At 45.9% G+C, this 24,871-nt stretch overlaps 1 protein-coding gene across 1 annotated transcript in view; it reads right to left on the bottom strand.

Annotated features, from left to right (window-relative positions):
- The window catches only part of LOC146202454 (uncharacterized), a 108,933-nt gene extending 85,045 nt beyond the window's left edge, over positions 1-23,888 (bottom strand). Inside the window, exons 1-2 of the mRNA XM_084601321.1 lie at positions 23,508-23,888; positions 4,507-4,521 (exon numbers count right to left, since the gene is read on the bottom strand). Coding sequence (XP_084457447.1) covers positions 4,507-4,521; positions 23,508-23,888 — 396 coding nt within the window. The remainder of the gene's footprint in view (positions 1-4,506; positions 4,522-23,507) is intronic.
- Positions 23,889-24,871: the final 983 nt, after the last annotated feature.

Raw genomic sequence — 24,871 nt, 5'->3', positions numbered from 1 at the left:
TCGGAGGTCCCGAAGAGCATAGGGCACGCGAGGGGGGAATATGAGAAAAAAAAAAAGGAATATGCAGAAATAATAAGCCACTTAATGTATAATGGACACGGTACAAGGCGAATACATGAAAGGAAGACGAAGTTGATCAGTTGATACAAAACAGGATAAGAATGACACCGAAGAAAAAAAGAAAGAAAATACAAAGTCTGCTAGAAAAAAAGCTAACCAGGTGCAGCTGAAACCGTAGCGATCAAGAAGCAAAGTGATAAGTCCATACATAACACCTTTTTACACTCGCAAGGATCAAATAAAGAAACTGTTGTCAGAAAGATCATTCCAGAGCCTAATTGTTCGATATACGTAAAGCAGGTTAATCAAATGATGGGCTATGGAACATAAAGCACGCCAACTAGGCCGAACCCTCGCCATGTTAATGGAACGACGTATATGTGGTTTAAGCCGAGAGGATAAGCGCAGTTAAGGGGGGGGGGGGGCTGGGTTTGAGATGTATGGCGCGGGTGTGAACATATTTATGCAATAAATGCAGAAATGAAATTGAACAATTGAACGACGAATTTCAAATATCTGTATATCATGAAGGTTTTAAGCTGGCAGACACTGGCGAGGGGACTGCAGTTGCGACGTGCAGCTATGCTTTGAATGGATTCAAGCCTTTCCATGATGCTTTTTATGATTTTTCTTAAGTTTTAATGAGTTTTTCACTATTTTTCGCAAGTTTTTAATATTTTCGGATAAGTACCTTTCACAAATAAAACACCGAAAAAACTTTAGTCACAGCCATAGCGCTACTATATCAACTGCAATGCAGAAAAAAACGCTCAGCACGCGTTTTATATAGTCAATACGATTTATCACATGAAGTCTTGAAGGCACTAACTGATGAGGCTAGAGAGCTTGCTTGTTTGTTTCTTTTTCCAGATTTACTGCCAGCTTTCAAATAAGCCATTAGGCGGGAGTGAGCCATGTGCGATAACAGAGAAAAATACGCGGAAAATAAGCGCATCCAACAAATCAAGCAGGAAATCAGACAAAATCAGCCGCTTGTGCAGACGCCCTGTGACCAAAAAAAAAAAAAAAATGTGGGCTGAATGACCTGCAAATGCGCACACTGTTCAGGCTGCGAATGGGATGGTCAGGAATATATACAAAAAAAAAAGGAAGTAAGGAGATTAAAAAGTGTTTTTCATATTTTTTGCTAAGAAGTTCATCAACGCTGTCTTCTGGGGGTCAACCACACCAAGATCGCTTACTGAGGATTCGAAATGCCTTGAGTAAAATAATCTTAATTTGTCATGTACAATAAGTTATGCGCTACACGTCACCAGCAAAATGAACAGTTCAACACAAGGGTTTGTTAGGACAGGCGAAGAATACATGCACGCCAAATTGATAACGTCCCCCTCCTTTACCACGCATGCTCACAATTCCTCTCCAAAGCCACCGCCTCAAAAGGGCGGCTACTGTGAGCACTGCCGGAGGGGTGTAATCTGTGCAGCGTGTATGTCTTCTCCATCAGTTTGAGCAACATGTTCTGTTGGATGCTAGTGGCAGTCTGTCTTTCCTTTTCTGTGTAGCCTTCGTCCTTTTCAGTTGAGAACTATAATCACTCCACATCCCCACGCCCCCTCCCCTCCTTCTCACACTCCCTCTCCACCACCTTAGCTCCTGTTTTCCTCTCTTAGAAAAACCTCAGAAAAACCTCCTTTCTTAGAAAAACATAATACGGCACTGACCATGCGTTGACGTTTATGTACCGACCTTCAACTCGAAAACAAAAACGCGCTCCGTCTATGTCCCCCTTTGCTGTTAAGTTTGTGGTGCCCGTTGCACAATACAAACATTATGTCTATGGCGCATTGCCACACTGAAACCTTATAAGCTGTGTGTGCTTTACCTGCACAGGTCTAGTTTTAAGCAGCCATGAAAGATATGATCATGACGTTTTTGCTAAAGGATTGTGCGCCATGGTGAACCTTGTCTGAGGTGGTAGTTTGTTACAGAATATTAGTTAATTAAAGTCAGCTAATTAATCCCCCTTTTTTTTTTCGGGACCGAGCATTGCATTACAGTATTGGAGGCCTTTATCATCGTTTAGGCGAATTTAGTAGTCTTTTTTTTTTTTTTTCTGAATCATGATCGGGGTTCGATGCAATGAGCATGACTTTTGAGCGCAAGACGAACACCTACCAGAAGAGACCCGGGCCGTATTTAGTATTCCTTCCCTTCAAGCCGAGACTCTCACTCACGGACTTGAAACGCACGCCCGCAATCTAAATTATGAGAGGCATTCAAGTGAGTCCTAGCCTTCCTCGCCAGGTGCTGCCGACTCGGCAACTTAACGCGGCGTGCATGACCGTATATGCGCATGATTCACGAGGCTGCTCAGTTTACGCTGGCGGTGATGTTAAAGCGGTAAAAGCAGCTACAGCAAACCTCGCTCGTAGCTTCATCGATAGTTGGCCGATGCCGATGCGGCTGATTGATTACTTTTCTGTGGCGGCGCGCAGTGAAGGAAGCCGCCGGTCGGCCCGAAGCCTGCAGCCTTTGCTTTGTATTTTGCGCTTTAAACGCTTCCCTATCGGCTTGAAGTATGACACCCCTTCAAGCAAAAGTCGTGACTGTTTGGCATCGGCTCGTTTTTGTCCTGGGTAATTCTGCGTTCGATACTGATCCCCAAGTCTGAAAAACAGAATTCACTTACGACATTGAATGTTCCCACTCCGCCGCACTGTTTTACGCCGAAAAACCGAAAGGAAAAAGGTTTAGTATGTAGCAGTATAATAACAGTTTTTGTCTGCAAATGCCTCCGACATAACGTCTGTCATGCCGCAAAATTCATCTGCACGAGTACCTTTTGATGTCTTTTGTGGATATTTGACCTGTGCAGATAAAAAGGCAACATCATATATAAATAGAAGCCTCAGTCGTAGTCAGCACATCACGGGGTGTGCGCCAAAACTTTCTGCAGTGAACATTTTTCGTGACCTACTCACACTTTTACCAAAGACAATCATGACATCCAAGCGCATATGATAACCAATGTACCGAGTATGCTAAGGGACCTGTCTATAACATCTGCGGGGTGTTAAGGATTCGTCATTCGTTGTTGTTAAGTGACATGGTGGATGCAAAATTCTCTGTATTTTCACGGTTCGATAACGTGCTTCTGATCGTGACGCACACCTACTCTGAGCCTCAAAACTTATAAATGGAAGTTTACTTAGTTAAGGCTTTTCACGTCAGATTCTTCGAACACGCATAAAATATGAACACCTATCTAAATTAATAAATATGCTGCTTAAAATCGAGCTGATGCTCTGCTGCGAGAGAAATTTGCGCCCTTTGAAAACACAATTTTTTTAAGGCATCGGTTTCTGTAGTGCGCATTGTTTTGATGCGTGAATAGGTGTGGCCGCAGTATAGCTTTGAGGCCAGTCCTACAACCACGACCATTGATGGCGGCTTGCAAAAAGGGCAGCATGCGTACCCGTAAACTGTATGCGTTATTTTTTACTTTGTTTCTGTAATTAAGATTAGCTAGTTCTCAGATGTGAGTTTACACAGGTCCTCATGACTCGCATAGGTACGCATTTACATGACACCCCCTACCCAGGCTACGTCAAACTGTCTGTTATCTTCTTTTCCGCTTTTCAACCTGTTCCGGTTCTCGAACAACAAATATCTCGCCCGCATTGGAAGTGTGCCATCTTTCAAACACTGAAGTGACCGGCAGGGGGGCATCAAAAGGGTGGAGAGGAGAGGCTCATTTTGCGCCGCAAGCGAACACGCCGAGTTCCCATGAAATGAAATGGAGAGAAGAGAGCGAGTGGCGTCGCGAATACGCTCCGTTTCACCTGCCGCCTCCTGGAGAAGGTGCGACAGCAGCAGCAGCAACAAGGACGCGAAGGCGCTGCACAACTACGAAAGCAACTACCAAAAAGTAGCCTATGCGAGTGACAGTGGGGGAAAGGAGTGCAGCAAGCCTGACTCTCTGAATGCGTATATCCTCGGCCGCCGAGATGGACGGAAGGTCGCGGTAGCGGCGGCAGCAGGCAGGCACGCACGCACGCGTCGAGCCCGGTGCGTTTATATATCCCCGCAGGTGTCTCGGAGATAAGCCCGAATGCCTGCATCGTTGCGTGTTCCAGACCACCGGTCTGCTACACGGGGGCTTGCCCACGCCAGCAGCCACAGGGTCCCTGCGCCGCGAAGCGCTATGCATGGACGCGTTTTTCCGTACGCTCTTAGCGACGAGCGACGCGCGAGCGTTCCCTACCCGTAACGGCTCCGCAAGCAAAGCGTGCAAACGAAGGAGAAAGAATTGAACGCAGGAAGGCTAGTAAAAAGCGTGCCGTCGATGAAATGCGAAGGAGGGTTTATTTATACCACAGACTAGGATGAGAACGAGCGCCTGAGATGTACGAAGCGCCGATTGCGTGGCTTTCTGGGTTAAGTCAATAATTTACTCCTTTGAAAGTCCCAAAAGATTTTGACATACATCTTTTCGCACTTTCCAAAATAGCCCTGCCAAAATTTATTAAAAGGAAGTTAATTCGTGGCGCTTCCTAGTAAAAATAGTAAACATCTGCCAGGTAAATGGTGCCTATCTGTTTAGGGAGACTCAATGCGTAACTCTGAGCAAGAATATCATGGCCATCTACTGGTTTTTAGACCTTTGGCATGACTCTTTAGACAAACGCCACGTGACCTCCTTCAGGGTGTTCAGCTTGACAGATGTGGGGTGGCGTATAGGACTCCATTCAATGGAGTGAAATGACCCTCATGCGATAGTCGATGTGCAGTTGATTAGAGTCACAAACCACTGCTGCTAGCGGAGGCCTCGGACCCCTCTAAATGTTAGCTGACTATTTTGAGCTGACTATTTTGCAAAGAAAGCTTTCCGCGCGTTTATTTTGTCTTTGGCCTTGCAGCCATTACAGAGGGGGCAATGAAGGGCATAATTACAAACAAAAAGTACAGCATAAAGAATGGACCGACACTGAATTAAAGCGAAATAAAATGCATCCAAGGAATTTAAAACATAATAATTGCAATCCAAAGACACGCAAAAAAAAATCATAACTAGAGAAGTGTAAGGAAAATGCACTTACCGTACGATTTACCGTAAAATAGAAGTGAAAAGTCACTCTGCACGCTACAATTGCATTAATTGTGGAAACAGAAGCACGCGGTACAGTTTACAGGGGTAATATAGGTAGACCAACGGAAACTGCGAGTAGCTAGCGATGATAGAAATGTAAGGCTGCCGGTATGACACGTCATATTATCTATTCACAATCATATGGTCAGGCAACACTGAAGAGAGAAAGAGGAAGTGGGTGGGAAGAAGAAGCTCATTCATTCATTCATTCATTCATTCAAAAACCGTTATTTATGAGGATGACCTGAAGCCTAGAGGGGAAGGGGTGGGTTAGGTGAGGTTGAGGGTGCCAGACTCCGACAAGAAGTCTAGCAGGGCACTATAAGCTTGCGCTTGGCGTTGGTATTGGGGGCTGTCCAGTCTTCGTAGTCTGAATGTGGTGAGCAGATGTGTAGCGTGCGCGGAGGCCAGAACAGGTCCAGATCAAGTGCTGTAGGTCAGCAGAGTCAGCAGGGAAGTTGGGGCAACTGACCTTGGTTCGGCGCCATTGACTCAGGATGTCCGGTGTGTACGCTGCACCGGGTCGCGCCTTGTGAGTTCGAACTTGGGCAGGACGAGAGAGGTCAGAAGGTATCGGAGGAGTAATATCGGAGACAAGGTCCCGCAACAAACCCCTCCGCTCATGTTTAAGCCGCGTGATGACAGAATCCGGTATCATAAAGGAGGCGGGAGAACCGTAAGGGTGGTCCGAGTTGGACGGGCCCACATCAAGGCTATGCCGGCTGTCTTCCTAGCGCCAGCGGCCTCGTGGGCCGTTCTGTTCCCGGTTCCTTGTGCGTGAGAAGAAGCTCGGCGTCGTAAAGAGTAGTCTCGAGGGGCAGCCGCGAGAGGCAGCCAGCGTCGGCGTGTTGGCGGCCACTTTTGTACGATGCAGTAAAGTTGAACTCCTGATAACTTAATGCCGGTTCTACTGGTTGGTTTGGTTTAACGTCCCAAAGCAACTCAGGCTATGAGAGACGCCGTAGTGGAGGGCTCCGGAAATTTCGACCACTTGGGGTTCTTTAACGTGCACTGACATCGCACAGCACACGGGCGCCTTTAGCTTTTCGCCTCCAGCGAAAAGCGGCCGCCGAGGCCGGGATTCGATCCCGCTTCTTTGGGAACAGTATTCGAGCGCCGTAACCCCTGCGCCACCACGACGGGGTGAAGACGTAATGCCCAGCGGGCCAACCGACCGCAGAGGTCGCGCAGATTCACCAGCTAGCAAAGCGAATGGTGATCGGCGGTGACTCCGTAACGGTACGAGCGAAATCGTTGTACGCTGAAAACACCAGCAGGACGCTCTTGCTCTTTCACGGTGCAATTGCATTCAGACTTGCTGAGGGTGCAACTTGCGTAAGCAACAATGTGTTGATTCCCACAATGCCGTTGTACAAGCACAGCCCCTACGCCTATGCCGCTGTCGTCAGTGTTGAGTTCAGTAGTAGTTGTCGGGCTGAAGTGACGCAGTATGGGCCGCGAGGTAAGAAGAAACTTGAGCTGGCGAAACGAAGAATCACATTCGGGGCATAATCATTGTGTATCTTATTACCCTTTCAATCGAACCACTCAGTTACAGAAACGGCTCATCCTTAGTGAGACGCCCATTCGCAGCTGAACGCTTACCAACATGTTTAAGCAGCTGCCTCCGGCCAGAGTATTGTAAACAAGTGGTAGGCATATGATTATCATAAGCTGTTTTACAATGACGAGTCATGTAAGCTGCGATACTTACCTTGTGTGACAGCAATCAACTAAAAAAACACTTTCACAAGATATTCTTACCTGTCATTAAAGCTTTGCCATCGTACATCTAGAAAATAGCTTACAGTATATAAGAATTCGAGAAGATTCAATCAGCCTGCTTACACTGCGTTCAGTTTCAAGTAATATCGCGAAAACTCACCTTTACCAATGCATCATAAGCAGCTGTGACCGGTGTGATATTGCCTTCAGAGTTTTCATGTCGAGAATCGGCTTCAAGCGTATGCAATGTCAAGAGGTGGAACTGGGAAAACTTACCTTGTGTTCAGCTAACGGTAATCTGGCTTGAAAACCACCTTAGAGGATAATCTTACCTGCTACTATGCCCACTGAGCTGCGCCCAGATCATGGTGAATTTAGAAAGTGCCTTACCACTTCGGACGATTCGGTTTAATTTCAGGTGTCAGCACTAAACCTCCTCTTCTTTACCATGATCCATGGAGGCGAAACGGAGAGGCGTCCGTGTGCTGGGGGATGTCAGTGCACGTTAAAGATCCCCAGGTGGTCGAAATTACTCCGTAGCCCTCCACTACGGCACGCCTTTCTCTCTTTCCACTTTCACTGCCACCTTCATTCCTTCCCTTACGGAGCGGTTCAGGTGTTCACAAGACAAGAATGAGAAATACTGCGCCTTTCCTTTCCTGTGAACCAATTATTATTATTGTTTACCACGATCAATAGTGGACCTTCCTAGCGTTGCCTATCACGATTTCTTTCTATGTAATTAGTTTTATATCGAGCTGCAGTTTTTCTGACATCTGCTTGCCTCCGATTTCTATGACTAAGCGATAGCGCGGACCGACTCTTTTCCAGGGGCATGCATTTTCGAAGACAACGTTACGATGGGGAATGAAGTATTTATCAAGGCGTTCCATCGAAACAGTCAGCATTTTGGAGTCCTTGCAGGTCACTTAGAAGGCACTGAAGGTTTTCTCAGCCTGCATGGTCATAACTGCAAAAGAACGAAAAAAAAATGCAGCCGATTAAGAAAAAGTTAACGAAATGCAAAGTTTGTCCGCTACTACGATTTCAATGTCAGGCTTCAGGAAAAGCTCGGCGAAATCGGAGACGGGCCGGAGACTCGTACCGAACTAGTATAATATTTTGGGGCCACTTAACGCAGCCTAAGACGACATTGCGATAGTGACATACTCTGGATGCACTGCGCACTAATGGAAGTCAATAATAAATACGACGGCATGCTGCAGAAAGCGGCAGTTAAACATGCCGGGTGTTCGGTTGCTTCAATGTCACTTCTCTGTGCAGTGACCATAGAGAGAACCGGATCAGTTCGCGCCCGCTGGATCTAAATTCAGTATCGGCGCAGTTGAGGCTAATAACATTTTGTTTTTGTTTTTTTCGCGCTGGTGCCTTGAACGTTAAAACGTTCGGAACTCTGCTTCTGCTGCATGGGACGGCGTTGCTAATTTTCATTAGGTTTTGTGCGTTCATTTCAGTAGAGACTGCGTGACAACTGTGTTTAAAAAATAACTTTCCTTGTTTATTTCAATTATTGCTTCAGCCTTTTTGATGCATTTTATTCGCGGCTAAACCCTGTTTTCTTTTTCTATTTTCCATACGCATTTTTAATGCATTGCATCCGAAGCATTTATGTACCTTTCGTTTCTTCGCTTCAAGCTACTCTTCTTTGCAAAGCAACTGCGCTTGAGTACAGCACGAGCGCGTCAGCATATCGCCCTTGAGAAACTATACTATGCGGAAAGGGTGGCATCGAATCAACATCATGAATTGAAGTTTCTTACAGGCTACACCCCCGAAACAGCCCTTGATTCTCCTGCAGAAAACTATAGTTATCAGTCAGAAACACCTAGTAATAAAAATGCCCTATATTTTGTGCATTGTGAAACTGTTTATTTTTGTATTTCTGCTATTTAGGCTAAACTTTTCATCATGCTACTAAACATATATATATAAAAAAATCACGTGTCAGGAAACATACAATGAGCTGGCAAAGCTACTGAATCGCTAAAAAGGCTTCTCAAGAGAGCACATTCCAAATCATTTTATCCGTGGCCGTCTCAAGCGAGAAAAAAAAATGTTCTAAAAAAAAGACGGACCCTGCTCAACATCATCAACATCGCTTTCCGAAAGCAAGCTCTCTCTTGGCAGCTTGCGTAAAACTCCGAGACACGCCATATAATCATAGATCATTGTGGTGTCAGATTCGGCTGCAGAGCAACATCAACGACCGGCTCGGCAATCCATGTCTCTTGCGTACGCCTCCCCCATCACTAACACAAAGAACGAATTCGCTCAGAAATACAAGACAAAACATAAACGAAGCCCCTGGCTTACGCACGCCATGCTTGGCCACGAGAGGCATGACACCATTTAAGACGCTTGAGAGTCAGCGGTCCACAGCGCAGGAGGGTAGCATAAATTGAATCCTTTTACGGCTGTTATTTCGGAAATGAGGGTCAGAATGTAATACAAAGGAGTCGAGTTGCTGTTACTATCTCAATGAGTCGGAGAACAATGTGTGGCTATAAGCAATGACCATGCACTGTCATTATGGCGTTGCACCACCTTCGACCTTTGATTGGAAGTGTGACTCTAAGCAAGAATCACACTAACACTTAAAAAAAAAAAAAAGCTGTCTCGTAATTCTTAAGGAAAGGAAACAGACCGTGACTCTCCTTGTTTAGCGTGATGATGATAGTAGCAATGACAATGGCGATATATTTAGGGATAATGATGATGATGGTAGTAGCGATGATATTGACGCTGTAGTTAATGATAATGCTACCAATGGTAGTAGCGAGAGCCCAAAGAGAAATTGTTCGACTGGCCGAAGATGCCGCCGGAGTCCAAGAACTATACGGGCCCGCAACTAAGGCGACTGTGCCGCCTTCCGGGTCTAACCCCCGAAGAGTGGGATAGTCACACTGTTGGACAAATAAAAGTTCTCTCTCTCTCTCTCTCTAGTTGATGACGATTACAGTAGCGATAGTGATGGTGATGATGATGAGTAACAAGAAGCGGCCCCAAGTCTAAAAAGGCTTTCATTTCGTCTGGGTTTAGCAGGGTTAAACCATGGCAAATTTTCCTGGTTGTTTTCGGGGAGCAAAGTTTATTATCAACATTCGATACATAACATGTATAGTATACCTTCATAGGCCCCAAACTTATGGAACTATCTGAGGGATTTTCTAGGGTTTTGGCAAAACTGGACACGTGAAGCGCAGCCTGTCGAGCAAGCGTGAGCTCATGGATTCGTCATCGTGCTGTCTTCTGCCATTTGGTTTTAATTTAACATATCATCGGAAGTGTACAAATTTAGCCGCAGCGCCGTGCCGAAGCGCGCTTGTGAAAATACCTAAATACTGATGTAGGTAATAATTCTAAGCCAACAATAAATCTCTAATTGCAACGGGAAACGGTTAGTAAATGGTCAATTAGGTTTTACTAAACAGATTATTAATTGGCATCGGCTAGAAATATGCAGAGTTGCGCAAGGCGCAACGTGGCTTGAAAGATGTTCATAATCACATGAGCTGAGAACCAGCACTGCAAAGTCCCCGTATAACCTCCCTCTTCCGATGAAGCTTTCTATCTTCTTATCCGCTTGCATTTAATAGGCAACGGGCACAGCTGAGGATCGGCTTTTATCGTATACCAACATGAGAGCGGGCCTTCGCCGCTGCCAAGCGTCAGATATGCACGCGCCCAAAAGCTTCGCAGGTGTGTCCACTTCATGATATAGGCGAGCATACCTTCAAAGCGCAGGCTGCACCTTCCATAATTGCGGTTTTCCTGCGATTCTGTGAACCAAACGCGTTTGTTGCTCCGAAATATGCTTTCAAAAACGCCGTCACAAAGGGTCAAAGAAGCTTTGTCACAGGCTTATGGAATGGTTTGCACCATGCTGCTGGTGCGAACAACGAGAGGATGAAGATGAGGTTGTTGCAAGCTAATAGTAGAATTCACCTTTCCGAATCTGCCGGAAACCGCTCCACCGTATACGGCACTTAGATAATAATTAAACTCGAGAATTAAGGCAAAGATCGGCGACCTGACATGTTTGCGTCGCCGCGTATACACAATCGCCCATGGTAGATAATTACATCTCCTCCGCGTTTTTTTTTTTTTTTTTTTTTTGTATTCAGGCGCCAGTATCCGCCTTTATTAAAGGCCGCACTGCGCATACGCACTATTCCTCTTCATCCGCTGGTTGAAAACAAATCTTTAGCAGCGCATGCGCAATTCATGTTAGCGACAGGTGCACGTGGCAGCTGGCAAGGGCGCATTTGCAACATTGCAAGTTCATTTGGCGCCTCGTGGAACCGGAATGCATCTGCGTATGTCACGTGCCTTTTTTCCAACCAGTATCAGACGAATTTTCGCCAAGCCCCAGAAGGTGTCAGTGCCAGTGTTATCATTTCGAAAATCGAATACGTACAACAGGAAGTCCCTGAACTCGATAAAAATAGCTAAATAACAAGCAAAGTTTTACGCATCTAATAATCCAAAATGTATTTTGTCTATAAACAATATGACCCATGTTGTAAATGCATTAGACAGCCTTTTTTTTTTTGTTTTTTTTTTGTCTGAGCGGTAATTCCGGACTACAAATTATTTCATTCTCTATATAAGGTTCCAAAAGCACTTATTTCCTTCCAGCCAAGAAGCTGCGGTCTGCAGGCCGGCTCTTTCACTCGCAAAAAGACGTCGTCTGTTTCATCTTGTTTTGTCAAGCCCTCTGCGTGCGATTGTCCCCTCATACCACCGGTTCTATATAGGCGGGATATCAGCACTGCTCCCAATATAGTACGCGTTCATATCGCGGCGACCTTTTGCACTGTATACCTTTGCGAGCAGTCCATAGTGTGAGCAGCATTTACTCTGCCTTCGGAGTCCTCCTCGAATAATTAATATGAGATTCGTCATCTCTGTTAACATTACAACTTCTCTTTTTGCATTTCATAGGGGGCATATGCGCCTGCGCATGCGCCCAGCATCTGCCTCTTACCACAGGAGCATCGCCATCTCAAAGGACGAACTTTTTATTTTGTAGTTGTTGTCGTTGTTGTTAAGCTGCATCTCTGTCATCAGCAGAATGCAGCAAGTCTCTTACAGTTCTTGTAGTTGACGAGAATCGGCTTTTTAATTTTAGTTGCCTGACAGCAGCTATTTTCTTCTCGTGGCGATCCTTATGATTTGCATGAGGGGCACCTCGACAGCCCTTTCACTACACTAATAGCGTTCATTTGCGTTTGGAACTTTCGGTCCCTAGTTTCTGAAATTTGGGTTCCTATACAGCCACTCTTTCCCAAACCTCTGCTCATGCTTGACAAGTCCCAGACCGCAGGACCGCATGCCCAGCAATATAGAAGACTCGGCGATCGCATCAAACACATGCTGCACTAATGAACTTTAAGGCGTATTAAGCGTGCTCTAATATTCGCCACCTTGACACCTCAGTGACGTCATGCGTTCACAGCGATTTTCTCTTGCAGAAACGAATATAATTTTAAAGAAGTTGCTGTGAGACCACCGATAACCGCCAACAAAAAAGGCGACAGGACCTAAAAAGCGCTATAGAAATCCCGTCTCCCGCAATTCAGCGTTCTGTTTCACGCGAACCAGGGTAAAACCTGGCTAAATCTAGCGGGGAAAATGCTAAATTGGCAACACTGCGCGGCGGCCACATCTTCTGTAAAAGCCGGTTTGGACGCATATTCGGGCTTTACAGTAGACATCTGTGTTTTCACCGTGATCCACACCGTAACCAGAACTAGTGCTTAGGCGAACAAAAAAAAAAAAAGATATATATATATATATATATATATATATATATATATATATATATATATATATATATATATATATATATATATATATATATATATATATATATATATATATATATATATATATATATATATATATATATATATATATATAATACATATATGGACGACGCGCAAGCGCGTAAGCGTACGCATGAACGTACTGAGAACACATTCGTCTTACAAGAAGCCTGCAAATATACATACGTGTCGCGAATGTAATGATGCTGCACCGAGATAAAAGTTATTTCAGTTTTGTTTGTTTGTTGAATGCTTCTTAAATACTTTGCATGCTTATTCGCCCGCATCCTAGGCCGACGTGCTCACAAGCGCTTATTAAGAGCAACCTGGGTTCTGCCGTTTGAAGCTGCGCTTAGGCTGTGATTTTGGCCATGCACATATTGGCTGAATCTATCTCATCTAGCAGAAACGTCAGCGACCATTGCCTGCGGCCTGTATCTGTTGCATCTGAGCGCTTCGAGCACGTCTTGTGCTGCAAGACAAATGCATAGCACACGCAGCATGTGTCGGGTACATATCTTGCTTGCCGAGACTGTCGCGAGCGCGATGCACATCTTGAGCTGCCCGGGAAAAAGCCTCAAGGACAAGGGCGGCACACGTGAAAGGCCGAGAAACGCAAGCCTCGCTCGCCGTCGCTGCAATACCTGCTGATTGCGCCATTTCAACGGTGTTGTAGTTGGTAGATTTCCTCATTTTCTACGCCTGCTGCAACTATCACTCTTTGGGCGCACATTTAATGCGTCGTTTTCTTTCCAAATCAAATATCTACTCGTCCTTCTAACAAACAGAAACAAAAGCACATATTTGGCATCACTGGCTTTCTCACAAAACAAAATATTCTGCAGGACGAACAAACGCTGGAGGGTTGAATTTTCCGTCAGCATTTTTTGCTAATGTCCAGAAGACCGACTAGGGCCTGTGGATGATGAACGGAACAGAGTGGAACAGGAAGGGCACTGCAGGAATAGTACTACGACGGTCTCGTTTGTTTATATTATACCCAATGAAGCGTTTCTCAAAGAGGAGGAATATTTCGGGTGTCTTTTCTTTCTTTCTTTCTTTTTTTTTTCAGAAGGTCCAAACTCTCAAGACAAATCTAAATGGCTTTAGATTTGTTTGAGTCCTGGGGTTATATTGAGGGTTACGACGGACACCATGTAAAAAGTAAACTTAATCAATTAGTTCGCTAAAAGCTAAATACGTTAACTTATTTTACTTTTCATTTTAGGGGTACGTCGTATTTGCGGAACTGGAGCGCGTCCTCCTAAAGTATGCCTGTGCAAAGAAATTTTCTTGGAAAAAAATGTGCCGCGCGTTATGAAGCCCTCAAATACCACCCCGATGGGCCGTTTCACACGCTAGCAAAGTGACTGTGACGTAAATTTCTCCACACAGAGATTTCATCATTCCGCAGGCATCACCTGAGAGCCAGTCAGGCGCACGGCGGTTTGTTGTTTCGACCGCGGTGTAGCTGATATAGCCGCCGGGGCGGTAGTCAATGCACATAGTCATTGGGCTTGCAGTCCTGCCTCAAAGCAGGAATTGGCCGAGAGATCTACTCCGGACGCGCCGCTGGCACTGGGTTACTTTGTGGAGCATGCCTATCAGGATGAAATTTGTAGGCCTTGCGCCCGCTGCGATTTCCTTAATTTGGTTTGTGAAGTTTAACGTCCCAAAGCGACTCAGGCTATGAGAGACGCCGTAGTGGAGGAATCTGGAAATTTCGACCACCTGGGGTTCTCTAACGTGCACTGACATCGCACAGCACACGGGCGCCTAGCTTTTCGCCTCCATTGAAAAGCGGCCGTCACGGCCGGGATTCGATCCCGCATCCTTGGGAACAGTAGTCGAGCGCCGTAACCACTGCATTTCTTTAAGAAAACGTATTCTCTCCTATACTATTTGGAGAGAGAGCCGGTTCAGCAAATACAGTATGCCCCCTAAAATGAAAATTAGAATGATGATTAACGTTTTTAGTTATTCAGCGACCTAATTCAAGTATTCTGCCTCTTATCATGCTGTCCGCCATAGCCCTCACATCGCCTCAGTGCTAAAATTAACCTGATCTCAACCACATCTTTTTTCTTTCTTTTTTTTTTTTTGGGGGGGGGGGGGGGCTTCTAAAAAAAAAAAAAAGTCACCCACTATAGGCTAACACATTGATTCCGAGCTTTCGAGAGCCAATGCTGCACGTGCGCTGTTAGGCACATCAGAATAAAGGCATCAACAGTGATTCTGCCCCGATCGAAGTGTGGCCTACCGGTACACATATCGAAATATCGAAACCACGTATCCGCCAGTAGAACGTCATAACCAATCGACCTTTCCAATGGTCTTCACACGACGCAGCGGCAGCTCGGCTCCAAGAGATAACGTAGATTTTCCACAGAATTCGATAAAACGCCACCGTAAAAGCAGCCAAGCTTCGCCTACGTCATGAATCGTTCCGCTTGTTCTGCTGTTCTGCTTGCGTCAATAGCTGAAATCGTTCCGCTTGTTCTGCTTGCGTAAATAGCTGAAAAAGCACTAAAAACAATATCTAGGTAAGGCCGCAATACAAGAGAAAGAGAAGCAGCGTCTCATTCCTATACCATATATACATAAAATATCCCATGGGCGGAAAAAGATTGGCGCGAGGTATGGCATTCCTGTTGTATTCACGGCCCCGCAGAAGTTGATAGGCATGTGCGCGAGGGTAAGCACGGATGAGAAAGAACACAAATGGAAATGCAATATCGCTCACAAAAAGAAGTACACTGAAAGCGACACGCGCATAATTTACCAGGCTCCGATATATCTTGCGGCAGACATTATATTGCCAATCCGAAAGATGTATAAACAAAAAAATAAGTGAACACTCCAGAAAAATGGGGCTGATTTAGCACCCAGGGAACCTTGCTACGCATTGCGCTCGGCACGGGTGCCACCCGGATTATGCTGCAACAAGAATAATCGGGCATGCAGGCGAGAGAATTGAAAGGGAGGTTAGAGAGGCACATGCAATTTTCGAGGCAGATACAGAGCAGTGTGTTAGTGAAGCTTCCATCACACTGACAAAAGCCGGAAATTTAGGTTTGGCTGGTTTGGTTTGGGGGGTTTAACGTCCCAAAGCGACTCAGGCTATGAGAGACGCCTTAGTGGAGGACGCCGGAAATTTCGACCTCCTGGGGTTCTTTAACGTGCACTGACATAGCATAGCACACGAACGCCACTCCGTTTCGCCTCCGTCGAAACGCAGCCGCCGAAGCCGCGGGACTCGATCCCGCTTCCTTGGGCACAGTAGTCGGGCGCCTTAACCGCTGCGCCACCCCGGCGGGGCAATCAGAAGTTAGTTTATCGAGAACGGATAGGGGTGCGGTGACTTGCGCTTGTGATAATGCCATGACAAAGCATGTAAAAAATATATATATATATATATATATATATATATATATATATATATATATATATATATGTATAAAAACAAGCGTTGCATTTTCATTAAACAGTTGTGAGTTCGCGCTCTGTTTGTCCTGTCTGTTTTCACGTTTTTTCTTCTGTTAATGTGTCCTAGCGAGCTGAGAACCAATATTTTTTGCTCCCGTCTCTATCCGCTCGCAAGCAGGTCTGGCTTCACGTGGCGGGTGTCAGGTAGCGATTTGGCTCATGCGTTTTTCGTCCCACCGCAGTCAGCAAAGCTGTAAGTGACACAAAATTACGGGTCTTTTAAATCGCATGTGTTCGTAAGTGCTTTTTCTGTTTCCGTAATGTATAAGGACACCGCATAAGTATTATTACATCGCACATTGAATGACGACATCGCCCTTTTTACACCACCACCTGTGCTCGGGCACCGTGTTTCACTTTTTCAGTATCTTCCGGGAGCCAGTTCGCTGAGATCTGCGCAGTGACACTGCTCGCACTGACGGCAGGCTAGCGCAGAGAACCTGCATTGAATGTTTGCATTCCGGCCCCTGCACCAGCCGTATACATATGTATATAGGGAGCGGAGCAAGAAGCTTTGGCCGAGAATGGACGGGCAGCGCTTCAAGGACGCTACGTTCCCGAGTTCCGTTCTGTGCCTTTAAGTCACACGCAGCGTGTTTTTGTGTAATTAGACCGCGGCATCTGTTGGGGAAGAGGGGGGGGGGGGGGGGGCAGCCAAGTGACGAACGCGGGGTACCAGTGATGCGCACTCTTGTGGCCTCGCACCGGCCGCTCAAGTGTATATTCTTTGGTTGCGCAATATTACCGCCCCACGCTGCGCTGAGTAGCGCAGGCTTTTTTCGGGAAGGGCCATGTTTTACCTTGAGCAGCAGCGAAGAAGACGAAGACGAAGAAGAAGACTAAGACGAGGGAGAAGAACGCTCGGTCACCCGCAGCTAATGCTTTCGTTCCCCATTCGGTCCAACAGCAAGTAATCCTCCTTATTTATATGTGGACTGGTAGCTTACACTCTCGCGTCATACTCTTAAAGGATGACGTTAAGTGTCCCCAATAATGCAGCGCCTTACACTGATAGGGCGTGATAGGGGAATAATGTAGCAGGTAAAAGAAGCTTCCGCCATTGCTATCGCAATTCAATTAGGGTACGTTAACCACAGCTAAACCACAACAATTTTTTTCTTGGCCACGCATATATGAGTGGTTCTTTTATTGGCCCGAAAGCGGAGACTCGAGCGTTATTGCAGCCGCACGAAGCCGTCTTAGTGGATTTGATCTCTGAAGCCACCGCAGGCAAGTATGTACGCAAATCTGTATGCCCTAAAAGCGTGAGCAAAAGGGGAGAGACCGCGCGCGGACTCGTACAACCGCATGCCAGCGCTGTCTGACGGTATTGCACCAGCTTCCGAGACGCTCGCAGGATGCGCTCCCTTATAATATTCTAGCCTATTCGCACGCGCACTTCAATCGGACACGGCTTTTTGCACAGAAAACCGAAATCGCCACCGTTTGCACACGATCTCCCATTTCTGCGCTCGCCTGTATGCAGTACGAGTGCAACGAGGAAAAAGTTTTCTAGCTATGAAAATTCTTCGTACGCGCATGGCGAAAGCTGCCGCCAAGCGTCTGTCTGCAACCCTCAACTGGCGCTTGCGTTTTCCTCAGTGCTGCGGTGCAGCGCGAGAAGTTGGATTAGGTTCCCTGACACAGAGGCAGGTTTTGACGCGATAGCTTCAGTCGACTTCGAAGGAAGTGGCTCTCCGAACGAGCTTTCATCGTTTATATGCTCATTAAGAAATAAGGAATTCTTAGGCCCCCATTCAAAACGGGTGAAGGTTGTGGAATTGGTGTATATCTCAAATTGCATGTAGGAAAAGAGGGCATGGGGGATCCAACCTCCCCAACCTGACTACATGACTGACTGACTTCTATACTGCAGTTGTAAGTTCCTTCCTTTTTAACCTGGCAGAGCAAAGGCGGACAAACATTTGCGCCCTACGAGCGCAGAACAAAATAAGGGCCGACTATGCACGGCAGCGCGCGCGGCCGTAAGTAGAAAGAAAAAAAAAAAACGGGAAAAACGTACTTCGAAAGACAGTGCACGGCACATAAAGATGACGGCAGTAACAAATAAACGGCCATCCGAACTCAACACGCAGCGCAGTGGAGTGTGGTGCGGGCCAACTGTTGCTGCCGGTCCCGCCGCGGGTGCGGCGATAAACCGAGCGGCGGGGTATCACACGCCGCCCATTTGTCTGTGACGAGTCGGCTCAGCCGAGCTATTATGCATTTTGGCGGCGCCGGACGAAGCCAAGAGAAGGGGAAGGACAGCGTCTGTCCGGAAAAAGCTGCGCCGTCGCTCGATGTATACGTGCGCGCACACCGCGCAAAACAGAAAAGCGGACAGAGCGCGCACAACTGGCCTCGAAAAGCGCTCGCCAGGTGAACGGCGCGCGCGCGGCCGTGAAACCGCAGCGCATGCAGTAAAGCCCTCTCCCCAACTCCCTCACTCTCCTCCTGCTTTAGCGCCAGGCTCTTCCTTCCTCCGCGCTGCAGAACAACCTGAAAGCGCCGTCGAACGCGCTACGATAAGCAACCACGCGCCGTCGCCGAAACAAAAAGGGATGCGACGAGGGAGGAAGCCAAAACAAAAGGAAGGTGCAAAATGAAAAGAAGGCTCGGGAGCTGCGGCCACAGTTGGCTCCCTTCTTTAATGCTGTGTGTGTGTGTGTGTGTGTGTGTGTGTGTGTGTGTGTGTGTGTGTGTGTGTGTGTGTGTGTGTGTGTGTGTGTGTGTGTGTGTGTGTGTGTGTGTGTGTGTGTGTGTGTGTGTGTGTGTGTGTGTGTGTGTGTGTGTGTGTGTGTGTGTGTGTGTGTGTGTGTGTGTGTGTGTTCCAGACGGCGTCATACTTCGGTGCACTCTTCCCGTTCCTTTTTTCTTTTTTTTTTGAATTATTATTAACCTATCACTCAAGCGACTGGCTGCTCTCCTAACGGCGGCGGTGGTAACAGCAGTTCACCTCCCTCCACCGCCACCACCCGCTGGATGGCGCCGCTGCGCGAGTGGTGCATGGAAGAGACCTTGTGTGTTTCTAGCCACCACGCGTTGTTTGGCTTCGTGGCTGCTGCCTCGTAGAGGTCGCTTTCATGAAACGGCTCACGCGGCGGCGGCGGCAGCCGCTGGACAGGTGGTTCCACGTGTTCTGCTTCTTCCCTGTTATGCGCCGAGTGGGCCAAGTGCTCGCCACGCTATCTGTATACTTGGCCTCATTTTAATCGTCTCACTCTTGAAGTATACGGTGAAACTCCTCTTTGCTCGAACTCCACATATCTTTCACACTTTGCTCTCCGGTATCGCTTTACGATGAAACCACTTCGTGGTGTATGGCGGGCAACCGACTATCCGACTGTAGGGGACGATGATTGTGGATCTTCGTTGGGGGAGCGTGTCCCGTCCGACCTCTCCTCCGGGGCCGTCGACTCCCCGAGACTGAGGGCAGAGGTTAACGAGACATGACTTCCGGCCTGCGCTCGTGGGAGCTCAACAGGGACGGAACTCTCTCGCTCCAGACGGTCTGAACCGTTGTCACCACAGAGCGCTCTATTTTCTACCGTGAGCGACCAGAAACGCTGTTTTGCCTGTTACGAAAACTAGCGAAATCAGTTCTTTAAGCCATCTATTTACTTAAACAGACGACAGGAAAGGATCCCCGTGACGTCACTGCTCGGGCTCCGGATTGGAATAAAATCCTTGGCTCGGGTCCAGTCTCCCAAAGGAGCACAATGTATTTTGCAGATATACATATTTCTGCATATTTATGATCAGAATGGGTACAGTGCAAGGCGCCTGCACGTAATAACGTATCAGGGAGAGTTGAAATAGCAGTTAAACGCCACTTGGGGCTAATTCGTATGACATTTTTTCAGTGCGCCGCTAACTTCTACAAGACAAGCAGGGGCAAGGAGACACGGACCGATGAAGTTAACTGTGGCCCCACAGCACGGCAGTAGACGGCAGCTCGACGTGGTTTAGTCAGCGATTTCAGTTGTTTTTAAGGTGGCCGAGGCCATAGGAGACGTGCAATATGACTTTCACTGGTACGACCCAGGTTCACATAAATTATTTCCAAGAGAGTCATCGTTCGGGTGAGCAGAAGAATGCTCGACTCTCTGCTGGTGACATATCGAAGCATTTTAAAACAGCAACGCTAAAGGTCCCGTTCGGCGAAGAGCCGGAGTCAACGTGACAGGAAAATTTTGATTGGTCAAGAGGGGTCTTGACATAATCATGACGTTGTACGTGGGGACGTCACAAACAAAACATGAATGCTTAAGGGGTGGAAGGAGCCATTCATATTTGGTTGGCGTGCCAAACATGTTTTTTTTTTTTTTTGGGGGGGGGGGGGGGGGGAGGGGTTGGTATTTGAGGAGACTTGGCCTAATGGTGATTATCGGGATAAAGAGTAGTAGATGAAAAGCGGAAGGAAAAACAACGCGCCGATGGTGGGAGTCGAGCCCACGACCTCCGAAAATCGCGTCCAGTGCTCTTTCAACTGAGCTACGTTGGAAGAGCACTGGATGTGATATGCGGAGGTCGTGGGTACGACTCCCACCATCGGCCCGTTGTTTTTCCTCCCGCTTTTCATCTACTACTCTTTATCCCGATAATCATCATTAGACCAAGTCTTCTCAAATACCAAGAGCCAAAAAATAAAAAAATAATCCCTACGTAGTCTGTAAGCTCCTTTAAAAACTATATATATATAATATATATATTATTTCACCATCTGCAGCAAACACCGTCCTCCACTTCTTCTTTCTTTTTCTTTTTTCTTTTCTCCCGAGGTTGTTCCGCCGCTGCCTGTATTGTATACAGCTGACTCCCGGCCGGCGCCTTGGGTGGATGACCCTTTGTGCCTACCCTGCTCTACGCGCGCGCGCGCGCGCGCGCGTGTGTGTGTGTGTGTGTGTGTGTGTGTGTGTGTGTGTGTGTGTGTGTGTGTGTGTGTGTGTGTGTGTGTGTGTGTGTGTGTGTGTGTGTGTGTGTGTGTGTGTGTGTGTGTGTGTGTGTGTGTGTGTGTGTGTGTGTGTGTGTGTGTGTGTGTGTGTGTGTGTGTGTGTGTGTTGTGCGTGCGCAGCTGGTTTACCTGTGTATGCCCATATTCTGTTTGTATCACCTCTTGAGTTGCCACCACTATAAAAAAGACAAGCAAGAACCATGTACCCTCAGTCTTGAGAAAGCCGGGGCTTTTGTCAAAACGTCGCCTCCAAATAAACTTGGAAACAGTATGAAGCTATTTTTCACTTGTATATATATATATATATATATATATAGCAGGTCGATTAAGGGGAAATGAGGGTGCTGTTATAATACATGTGTGTTCTACTTTGTGTTTATTATCTTTCCCTTAACAGATTACATTACTAAGTTCTGTGATTATCTAAGCAAACATTAAAAAAAAAGACATAAAAGTACCATCCCCAACGCTTTCCTTGGCCTCGCCGACTGTTGGCTGCTTTCCTTCATATATATATATATATATATATATATATATATATATATATATATATACATATATATATATATATATATATTTATATCACATTGGTGCGTTTAGGTAAGACCGGTAGTCGAGGCACATTACCATTTTTTTATTGTCAATAAAATTGTAATCTGTGGAGGGCAAATGTCTTGACAGAAGAAAAATGAAACTTAGTTTTATAAGATACGCTGTAGTTTACTCGGGAAAAAAAAATCGTATATCCCTTGAGGTGGCAACCGCCTATTTTGCCATTTCAAAAAGTTGCAAGTTTCGAGCCCTGTTGCTTGCGCACAAAATGTTTTGTGATTTAATTTTACTGATTACAATAATCATACCTTTAATTTTTTATCAACTATTAAAACTAGTTCTCTTTTTGCAGTTTATTCGTTAAAAAATTGATAACATTGTTGCAGGAGCGACGCGCTGCACAAAAGCTATTTTCAACCTTGAATTCTAGTACGATGCGTTGCGTTGTTGTCGCTAAAACTATTTCTCGTTGTTATGCAGGTTATGCTCTTAACTTCATGAAGCATTTCGAGCTCCAGACTGCTAGGCGTATTGCCGTTCCCCGAAAACTGCGGCGACGGAATTGCCGGGTGCTTTACTGAAAAATAAAACACAACCTTACGTTTTGTTCGAGCATGAAGTACAGTACGGAAACTGAAATGAAATTTTAATGAAATAATTTTATGGCTCAAAATTACTTACTGTAGAAAGCGTAATGCATCGGTGGCGTTCATCGCGCCATCTTTGTGACATTGAATAATTTAAATTGAAAAATCAGCGTGGCGTAAATCCGTTGAAAATAGTTTAAAGCATCTTAAAAGACGATTGTTGTTGAGAGCTGTGTCTGAACGCAACCTAAAGGTATACCATTCACTCCCTGAAGACAGGAGTTGATTACAGTGAAAGTAACCGTATAGTGTAACCGTTGTCATATCGTTATGTCCTGGCTGTGTTCGCGGCTGGTTTTGCTGCTGTTAAGAACAAAAAACCTGGTGTTATGCAACCTAAATGGAAAAATACCCCAGGAACTATGGTCTTAATTTATTTGAATGTTGTGAATTAGAAAACAAAAACAAATAGTACCTACAGGAATCGAACACATGTCTTTCAATCAAGTACGTGGTGCGTATCCATTGCGCCACAGAAGCTGTTTTTTTTTTTTCTGCATGGTATTTATTACATGCTTTTAAATTCAGTGTAGAGTTATAAACATTATTTACAGAGTAATCAGCCTGTAGGCGAAAAGTCCAATTGGAACATACAACACAACACCACACAATTACGATACGACTTAGCACAACTTCACTAAAACGGTGACAAGGAAAGACAACGCATCAACAATGGCAGCCAGTCCGGTTGATATAGTCACTATCTGCGTAAGTGTCTCTAAGCTGGTGTATCATCTGGCCAAAATGAGTAGCGGGGGAGACTAGAGGTTTATAATTCCGGTCCAACATACGCGTTTTCCACAGGCTGTGTAGTTCAAGGAGGAAAATCATGTCAAAGGGTTCGTGGTCATGTTCGGTGGTTATCAAGTGACGCACACTGTGGGAATTCAAAATAAAGTCTTTCTTCAATGTTCTCTGCAGAACGTCCCAAAATAATATTGCATCTTTGCAGGCAATAAAACAGTGTTCGATGGTTTCAGGTGTATCGCATAACTGGCAATTAACAGAAGAAACAAAAATATATTTTTTTTTCTGAAGCCACACACTTCAACAGGCAACACCTCGGCATGAAGTTTTAAGAAAGACGTTTTAGTAGAAGGCGAGATCGGCATTTTGCGCACCCTTTTTAACACATCATGCCCCGTATAATTGGAATAGGGTGAACGATATAAGGGAGGTGGGAACAACATAGATATCAAATCTTGGTATAAATTTTTCCGTGAAACACAGAATAAGTACTCATAAGAGAAGCGAACTACCAGAAAACGAACTGAATCGTAAACTTCTTTCATAAAACCAAATAATAAGGGCCAATCGGTAAAATTGAAAGAGACCACTAAGTTTGGAAGAAGGTTCACTAGGTTAGTTTGCAGGGATGCTCTGGTAACTGGATGGGAGCTATTAAGGAAAAAGAAGAAACGAGTAACTGACTGTCTGGCATAGAGACGGGTCAAACCTAGTCCGCCAGCAGAAACAGGCCTGAATAAGTTATCGCGTCGCATGGGCTCAAAACTGGATGACCATATGAACGTCGCAAACGTTCGGTGAAAACTGAGAATGTAATTCCTCGCGCAATGGAGTACCTGTAAAGCATAATAAAGTTTTGTAGCCAGAAACGTGTTACATGCTTGTGCTGGGCCAAAAATTGATAGGCGGTGCGGAACAAAAGTCTGAGCATAGCTTTTGAGAGCCGTAACCCGCTCTTTCCAGTAACGCCACTAAACTTGAATGCATGAAGGGGAACTCCAAGGTATTTAGGGGGAACACGAGACCATTCAATTCCAGCATAGTGAGTCGGCATTGCTCCCCATGAACTGATCCACAGACCCGAACTTTTAGACGTATTCATTTGAGCGCCAGGTATCCAATGCCAGACTGCTCAATGGTGGTTATAATTTTGTCAATGCTGGGTTTGTCTGCGCAGAAAAATGCCAAATCGTCGGCGTAAGCAAGAACATTGACTTCATTACTGAAAGCAACATAACCACGGATACTGTGGTTTTGCAGTACACTCAAACAAAGTGGCTCTAGGTAGAGGGCAAAGAGTAGCGGTGACATAGGACAGCCCTGCTTCACGGATGATCGAATTGGCACAGGCTCTGAGAGGTGACCGTTAACATTCAAGCGAGTGGAACAGTTGTCGTAACAAAGTTGCCCCCTTTCAGTACAGTTGATACAATATTTGCACGCTCACGAAGAGAAAATAGAAACGAGTGCCGGACACGATCAAATGCCTTCGCAAGGTCAATCTGGAGTAGAGCGAGCTGCTCATAAGAGCCAGAGCAAGATTCGAGAATTGTACGTGCAATATGTATGTTATTTTGTATGGAGCGTCCCCTCAAGCCACACGTCTGATGAGGGCCAATGAGAACCGTCATCGCACGTTGTAAACGATTTGAAAGTACTTTCGCAAATTATTTTGTAGTCCACATTTGCCAACGTGATTGGCCTGCAGCCATCCACTGAGAGCAAATTTTCTTTATCC

The sequence above is a fragment of the Amblyomma maculatum genome, chromosome 1 (assembly GCF_055883805.1).
Source record: "Amblyomma maculatum isolate TAMU_Amacu chromosome 1, ASM5588380v1, whole genome shotgun sequence".
NCBI classification, from domain to species: domain Eukaryota; kingdom Metazoa; phylum Arthropoda; class Arachnida; order Ixodida; family Ixodidae; genus Amblyomma; species Amblyomma maculatum.
The sequence above is the reverse complement of the archived record's forward strand: the minus strand, read 5'-3'. Positions and strand labels throughout refer to the sequence as shown.